Source organism: Rhinoraja longicauda, chromosome 13, assembly GCF_053455715.1.
Source record: "Rhinoraja longicauda isolate Sanriku21f chromosome 13, sRhiLon1.1, whole genome shotgun sequence".
Classification (NCBI taxonomy): domain Eukaryota; kingdom Metazoa; phylum Chordata; class Chondrichthyes; order Rajiformes; family Arhynchobatidae; genus Rhinoraja; species Rhinoraja longicauda.
Window position 1 is genome coordinate 53,639,657 of NC_135965.1, and position 8,741 is coordinate 53,648,397.

General features: G+C 49.2%; 1 protein-coding gene across 1 annotated transcript in view; it reads left to right on the forward strand.

Moving 5' to 3' along the window:
• LOC144599331 (alpha-1,4-N-acetylglucosaminyltransferase-like) overlaps positions 1–8,280 on the forward strand; it is a 14,596-nt gene extending 6,316 nt beyond the window's left edge. The window contains exon 2 of the mRNA XM_078410125.1: positions 6,563–8,280. Within this exon, the coding sequence (XP_078266251.1) occupies positions 6,563–7,168 (606 nt within the window). The 3' untranslated portion in view covers positions 7,169–8,280. The remainder of the gene's footprint in view (positions 1–6,562) is intronic.
• Positions 8,281–8,741: the final 461 nt, after the last annotated feature.

Below are 8,741 nucleotides of genomic sequence, written 5' to 3' on the forward strand. Positions count from 1 at the left end.
CTTTCCCCCACCACCAATTCCCCTCCGCACTACCCCTGTTGTCCCATTCCCCATTCTCAGCCCCCCCCCCCCCCCCATTTTCTCTCCCCCAGACACACTCTTAGCATCAGTTAAAGGCCGGGGGGGGGGGGGGGGGGGGTGCGGGTGATCGGATCAGTGAAAAGTCCGGTGGGGGGGGTCTTCGGGAGATCGCATCATTCAAAGGCCCGGGGGGGGGGGGGGGATAGCGGGGAGATGTTCTCCCGGGTGTGGGAGAGAGGAGAGAAGCAAGGGGAGAGAGGAGAGGTGAGCCGGTGATCGCGGGCTGGCGCCGCTAACGGCGTCCATTGTTTTGGTGCGAGTGAGGAGATGCCGCGCATGCGTGCTGAGTACAGAGTGAGGAGATTCCGCGCATGCGTACTGAGCACTGCCGCACCGCAGCGCCCCCCTTCTGTCAAAACTTCGATAAATGAGGGGGGGCAGCACTTTTAAACCTCTGTAACTTAAAAAATATGCGTCCGAATTAAATACAAATATCATTTTCCAGCAGCGAACCGCATGCTGATTAAGGCAGTACAAAAATCGTGGCGCTACGGTTCACCGTTTTGCCGGAATTGCCGTATTCAGCCGACATCAGTGGAATATATATATATACATACAAGATCTGAGTTTTAATAGTATATAGATAGACTAGCACGAGTGTGCCCGTTGGGCCCGTCCTCGTAGGGTTTCCATTGTAACCGGGAGGGGAGTGGGAGGTAGGGAAGGGGGAGGGAGGGAGGAGGGGAGGGGGAGGGATGGGGGGAGGGGAAGGGGGGAAGGGGAGGAGGGGGAGGGAGGATTAGGGGGAGGGGGAGGGAGGGGTAGGGGAGGGGGGAGGGTAGGGGAGGGGGGAGGGTAGGGGAGGGGGGAGGGAGAGGGAAGGGAGGGGGGTAGGGGGGAGGGAGGGGGACCTCCCCTTTTCCCAGTACCCCTCTTTCCCCGTTGGGCCCGTCCTCGTAGGGTTTCCATTGTAACCGGGAGGAGGGGAGGGAGGGAAGGGGGAGGGAGGGAGGAGGGACGTGTGGAGGGAGGAGGGGAGGGGGAGGGAGGGGAGGAAGGGGGAGGGAGGGAGGGAGAGGGGAGTAGGGGGAGGGAGGGGGGAGGGGAGGGGGGAAGGGTGAGGGAGGGGGACCTCCCCTTTTCCCAGTACCCCTCTTTCCCCGTTGGGCCCGTCCTCGTAGGTTTCCATTGTAACCGGGAGGAGGGGAGGGAGGGAAGGGGGAGGGAGGGAGGAGGGAGGTGTGGAGGGAAGAGGGGAGGGGAGGGAGGGGGAGGGGAGGGAGGGGGGTAAGGGGGAGGGAGGGGAGGGGGGAGGGGGAAGGGGGAGGGAGGGGGACCTCCCCTTTTCCCAGTACCCCTCTTTCCCCGTTGGGCCCATCCTCGTAGGGTTTCCATTGTAACCGGGAGGAGGGGAGGGAGGGAGGTGTGGAGGGAGGAGGGGAGGTGGAGGGGGGGAGATGGAGGGAGGGGAGGGGGGAAGAGGGGAGGGGGGAAGGAGGGAGAGGGGAGGGGGACCTCCCCTTTTCCCAGTAGCCCTCTTTCCCCGTTGGGCCCGTCTTCGTAGGGTTTCCATTGTAACCGGGAGGGGAGTGGGGGGGGGGTAAGGGGAGGGAGGGAGGGGGAGGGGAGGGAAGGGAGGGAGAGGGGTAGGGGAGAGGGAGGGATGGAGGGGACGGGGGGAGTTAGGGGTGAGGGAGTTGGGGAGGGAGGGGGAGGAGTTTTAGGAGGGAGTGGGGATGGAGGTGGGAAGGAGGGGGGAGGAAGGGGTTGAGGGGGGAAGGGGGACCTCCCCTTTTCCCAGTACCCCTCTTTCCCCCCACCACCAAGCCCCCTCCGCAACGATCTCTCTCCCCCAGACTCACTTTCCGGTCACTAAGCTTCCGGTCTTAAGCTCAGGGGTGACCGAGCTTTTGCGGTTGCAGCTCCTAGACTGTGGAACAGCATCCCTCTCCCCATCTGAATTGCCCCCTCCATCCACTCCTTTAAGTCCAGGCTCAAAACCTATTTCTATTCCCTAGCGTTTCCGGTCTTAAGCTCAGGGGTGACCGAGCTTTTGCGGTTGCAGCTCCTAGACTGTGGAACAGCATCCCTCTCCCCATCAGAATTGCCCCCTCCATCCACTCCTTTAAGTCCAGGCTCAAAACCTATTTCTATTCCCTAGCGTTTGAGGCTCATTGAGGAGGTGCTGTGAACTGTTTGCGTGCCATTGTATGTTTCTTTTCTTTTTTTTCCTTAGTACCTAATCAGATGTACAGCACTTTGGTCAACGTGGGTTGTTTTTAAATGTGCTATACAAATAAAATTGACTTGACTTGACTTGACCAAGTGCTTCTCACGGCGATCTGTATTCGCAACAATGTATCACCCATCTCACAGGGGCATTGTGACATCATAAGCTGAAGACCTTCAATAAATCCGCACCACAGCCCCTGTATTCGCAACAATGTATCCCCCATCTCACAGGGGCATTGTGACATCATAATCTGAAGACCTTCAATAAATCCGCACCACAGCGCCCCCTATAATTTAGGGGGGGGGGAGCGCTTTAAAACCTCTGTAACTTAAAAAACATGCGACCGAATTAAATAAAAAACAATTTTGCAGCAGATAACCGCGTGGTGATTAAGGCGGTGCAAAAATCGTGGCGCTACGGTTCACCGTTTTGACGAAATCAGAGAAACCGCTGTTACGCGCATATATATATATAACACAAGATCTGAGTTTTAGTAGTATATACTAGACAAAGTGGGCCCGTTGGGCCCATTCCCCACACCCCCATTCTCTCGTCCCCCATCCCCACTCTTACTCTCCCCACACTCTCCCCTTTGGCCCGTCCTCTTAGGGTTTCCATTGAATCCGGGAGGGGGTGAGGGAGTGAAGGGGGGAGGGAGGGAGAGGGAGGTTTGGGGGAGGGAGGTCCATTGTTTTGGTGCGAGTGAGGAGATGCCGCGCATGCGTGCTGAGTACAGAGTGAGGAGATTCCGCGCATGCGTACTGAGCACTGCCGCACCGCAGCGCCCCCCTTCTGTCAAAACTTCGATAAATGAGGGGGGGCAGCATTTTTAAACCTCTGTAACTTAAAAAGTATGCGTCCGAATTAAATAAAAATATCATTTTCCAGCAGCGAACCGCATGCTGATTAAGGCGGTACAAAAACCGGAATTGCCGTATTCAGCCGACATCAGTGGAAAGACCCCATTTGGTCTCCCAAATAAGCCGGCTAGACAGATGCAGAGGGTGGTGGTTCTGAGATGCTAGAACACACCACTGAGCCTACTGGAGACGTCGTGGGTCCAATCTGCAAAACGTCGATGAAAGTAGGAGCCCACTTGATAACCCCAATGACGTGTCTGCCTAGTCTTTCTCAACATCAGAGGAGCTTGGGTGAGTGCATAAGCCTCCCATCACCACCGGGAGCAAGTTGACATTTGGCACTTTGGATTTTTAACATCTTGTCCTGTGTATTTGGAAACATTCAATGCGAGAGTCTATTTTGGCACATATTTCTTGCTTCACTGCAGAGAGCTCTTGGCGAAGGATTTCAATGGCTTGTAAGACCGGTGTTTTTGTTGTTGTCTCTTCACAGGACTGTTTCTCAGGCGAGCTCGGGGCTTCTGCGCGGCCTTCCTCTCTGTCTGTTTTCAGCCTTTGTTTGGGTGGCATTGTGGTCTGTTTACCGCTCCGCTCTGTAAAATTGCGTATCATTAATCAGCTGTTTAACTAGTGGATACGTTGCTAAATTAACTGTTTTGTTCTTTTATTCTTTTGTTGATGTGATTTGTTCGGCAAGGTGCAGAGCTACTTAGATGTACGTCCTATCTCTCCATAACACCACCGGAAGTACTATGTTTTTAAGGACGTTATCAGTTATAGTGGTTTTGAGTTATAAGGAGAGGCTGGATATGCGGTATATTTCTTCATTTGTGTATAGGAGGCTGAGGAATGCCATTCCCTCAATAGCAATAATGTCCTTCTTCGAATTAGGAGACCAAAATGGCACACAATACTCCAGGTGCGGTGTCACCAGGGCCCTGTACAACAGCAGTAGGACCTCCTTGCTCCTAAACTCAAATCCTCTTGCAATGAAGGCTAATGTGCCATTAGCTTTTTTCACTGCCTGCTGGACCTGCATGCTTACTTTCAGTGACTTGTACAAACATATCCTCATCTCATTGCACCTCCTATTTTCCTAGTTCGGTTAGCCCTAAGAGCTATATCTAATTCTCTCTTGAAATCATTAGACGGCCATCAGGCATGATAAGTGGCAAGAATAGACCATTCATCCCCTCCTCCTCACCAGGATCATGCCTGCTACTTTATTCCAGTCATACTTTACTGCAGAAAGATGAGGACCCAAAGATGTATCAATCTATCACACAAAGGAGTGTAATGAGTTGAAGAGATGGAACCTCATTGTTAGTGCGAAATAATGCAGCTGTTAAGTGGCAGTGGAACTAATTTGTCTGTGCAACTTGGTGCAGATATTGTCAAGTCTGAGTATTTTTGTATATTCTGATCAACTGGGACATGCCCAACAACGCAGACTATACAGATAAAGGAAAAATGTGTCGGAAGGAACTGCAGATGCTGGTTTAAACAGAAGATGGACACAAAAAGAGGAAGAAGCTTGGACTTTATTGCCTTCCCACACAGTGAGGATTGTGGGGAATTCGCTATGGTGGATGTTTATGTTAACTTTTATGTAGCTGTGTGTCTTGTTGCTATCTGGAATGTAAGCGTGATGGAGGCAGGTACTTTCACAATATTTACAAAGCATCTTGGTAAGCAAATGAATCTACACGGACTTATTGTAGATAAATGGGGCAAGTATCAATGAGTGCAGTGATCAGGTACATGTAATAGACCGAATAAATTGGTTTTACCTTTATAACTACATGACTCTTTTTTAATGAACAAAGATGTAGAGAGGAGAAAGATGTTTCTCAAGGGGTGGACCTGTCAGATTAACATGAATTGAAGGATAGGTAGTGGGTTTATGATGTGATTTATTGAAGCAGCAGCCTTTTGTAATGTGAGATTGTGTGGAGCAGTCAATTCGCATGTTCCCTTTTAGAACGGATTGTAGTATGCTTATTCACAAAATGCTGGAGTAACTCAGCAGGTCAGGCAGCATCTCGGGAGAGAAGGAATGGGTGACGTTTCGGGTCGAGACCCTTCTTCAGACTGATGTCGGGGGTGGGACAAAGGAAGGATATAGGTGGAGACAGGAAGATAGAGGGAGATCTGGGAAGGAGGAGGGGAAGGGAGGGACAGAGGAGCTATCTGAAGTTGGAGAAGTCGACGTTCATACCACCGGGCCGCAAACTGCCCAGGCGAAATATGAGGTGCTGCTCCTCCAATTTCCGGCGGGCCTCACTATGGCACTGGAGGAGGCCCATGACAGAGAGGTCAGACTGGGAATGGGAGGGGGAGTTGAAGTGCTGGGCCACCGGGAGATCAGTGGCGTTAATGCGGACCGAGCGCAGGTGTTCAGCGAAGCGATCGCCGAGCCTGCGCTTGGTTTCGCCGATATAGATGAGTTGACATCTAGAGCAGCGGATGCAATAGATGAGGTTGGAGGAGGTGCAGGTGAACCTCTGTCTCACCTGGAAAGAATGTTTGGGTCCTTTGATGGAGTTGAGGGGGGAGGTAAAGGGACAGGTGTTGCATCTCGTGCGGTTGCAAGGGAAAGTGCCCGGGGTTAGGGTGGTTTGGGTAGGAAGGGACGAGTGGACCAGGGAGTTGCGGAGGGAACGGTCTCTGCGGAATGCAGAGAGGGGAGGGGATGGGAAGATATGGCCAGTGGTGGGGTCCTGTTGTAGGTGACGGAAATGTTGGTGGATGATATGTTGGATCCGCTGGCTGGTGGGGTGGAAGGTGAGAACGAGGGGGATCCTGTCCTTGTTGCGAGTGGGGGGATGGGGAGCAAGAGCGGAGCTGCGGGATGTAGAAGAGACCCTAGTGAGAGCCTCATCTATAATGGAGGAGGGGAAGCCCCGTTTTCTGAAAAACGAGGACATCTCGGAAGCCCTAGTCTGAAACACCTCATCCCGGGCACAGATGCGGCGTAGACGGAGGAATTGGGAGTAGGGGATAGACTTTTTGCAGGGGACCGGGTGGGAAGAAGTGTAGTCCAGATAGCTGTGCGAGTCGGTGGGCTTGTAATAAATGTCCCTCACTAATTTTTCTCCTGTGATGGAGATGGTGAGGTCCAGAAACGGGAGGGAGATGTCAGAGATAGTCCAGGTATATTTAAGTATGCTTATGTAGGAAGGAACTGCAGATGCTGGTTTAAACTGAAGATAGACACCAAATCCTGGAGTAACTCAGCAGGACAGACAGCATCTCTGGAGAGAAGGAATGGGTGACGTTTCATTCGAGACCCTTATCAGACTGGTGCCTTTGTGCCTTGACTACAGCCACTGGAAGGTGACCTCCATGGTGAATGAGCTTTAGCTTCAGGAAGACAAAAAGACTGGGAAAGAGGATGATTAGAAAGACTTGAAATTAAGATAATGTTTCTTTCTCTGTTTTATCACAGGTGGATCCAAAAAAGGAGAAGTATTGGCTCCATGTGTTTGCTGACGGCTGCAGATTAGCACTGCTGTGGAAGTACGGGGGCATCTACCTGGACAGTGACATTATATCAATGAAGCCGTTGCCCTTTGGCAACTTTACATGTGCACAGAGCTCAGATTCAATCAGTAACGGGGCAATGGGTTTCCATCACAGGCACCATCCTTTTCTAAGGAATTGCATGGAAGATTTTGTGGCAAAATACATTGGACATATTTGGGGTCAGCAAGGTCCTGGACTGATTACCCGTGTGCTGAAGAAATGGTGTCAGGAGGAGTACCTAGGTCTCTTCATTGGCAAAGAATGCAATGGCATCTCTTTATGGATTATAAATCGATTCTACCCCATCACATTTCGATCTTGGAGGACGTACTTTGCTCCCTGGAAAAATAAAAACATGGAGCAGACCTTTTCAGCCACATATGGCGCACATGTTTGGAATTTTATGAATACCAATAACGCAAGGAAAATAGTTGCTGGAAGTGGATCATTAATTGAACGTTTATTCCAGTTATATTGTCCAACTACATACAGACATTTAATTCAATTCAATAACAGTTCAATGATTTAGGCCTTGATATTGAAGAATGTGTGGTAGAATTAAATTCACGGGTGTTCTAAAGTCATAGTATGAAGTGTGCATAAAACAATGAAACATTAAATGTTAAACTTTTTTATCTGACAGCTTCCTCTGATCTGGATACACTACAATTCCCTTGTGTAATTTCAAGTAGAATCAAACACCAATTTCTGACCCCCACCCCGGTTTGTGTGATGTATCTCTGCACCTAGGGACGTTGGCATTGAACCTGCAGCAGCTGTTGTAGGCACCTCACTGTAAAATAGAGTCTCAACCCGAAATGACACCCAGAGGTGACATTTTCTCTCCAGAGATGCCGCTTGTCCCACTGAGTTACTCTAGCATTTTTTTGTCTATCTTCGGTGCAAACTAGCATCTGTAGTTCCTTCTTACACAAATATATCCTGTCAGGTCTCTTTCTGAGGGGAGCGGGAGATGGGAAGCATAAGATGATAGTTATTTGAGTGGGTGGAAACAGATGATGGAATTTTCATCAGCTTAACCCTGGGCACTGTAGTTCGTCTCAACGTGGTTAGGACACACACAGTGATAAAGCATGTGTGATGGTGCCAATCCTCAATCACTGATCTTAGTAACCCTATCACAGCAAACTGTTGCAGTTGTGGGACAGTGGCCTGTATAATTAGGCCATTCTATTCTATTTGTTCCTGAGCTTTAGTTGATAGAGACAGGGCCACGATGACTGTGTTGAGCAGGTCTGGCAATTCTCATGTTAAAACTGCTGAGTACTTCCTCAATTCCACTGTACTTTTGGTCTGTAACCTCAATGCATTTCTATCTGGTAAAGGCAATTTTCATGATCAATTTAAAAATATAAACTGAATGATTTTCAGAGAAATTGGCTTCATTTTTTTCTTCCTTATTAATACGTGATTAAAACTAGTTGTGTGCTTGATGGGAAGGGAGAAAGGTTTCACTACAAGGTATAGATGAATTACTCAATGATAATACATCAGGGAAGCTGCTATATGGAAATACAAGATTTCATTGTCTTGTAGTGTATGCCTATATAACTTTAAAGATAAGAAGTCATATAGATGATGGTAATAAGGCATGTTATATCATGCACTAAATGTTGTGTCTAGATCCTTTATCTGCGCAATATGTACTGCTTGATTGTATTCATGTACAGTTTATCTTTGACTGGATAGCATGCAAACAAATGGTTTTCATTGTACCTCATTACACGTGACAATAATAAATGAATAAACTAAACTAAAGTACACACTGTTGGTTGAGACGTAGAATATAAACTATAATCACATACCATATTTTTTCATCTGCAATTTGTGAGATGTGTCTGTTCAGGAGAATAAATTACAGCAAAGATCTCATTCCACTGGAGTGGATGCAGAGGAGATAATCAGGATGTTGCCAGGACTGGAAACTCGACCTTTGAGGAAAGATGAAGCTTCCACGGCTACCCTAAGAGGAGATCATTCCTCCATTTGCAAGTATCCCCACCCCTCGATAGTGGGACCAGACCTGAACACGGTGCTTCTTGTCAACTTGACAAGTGCAAAACATTTATAAAGCATGTTTC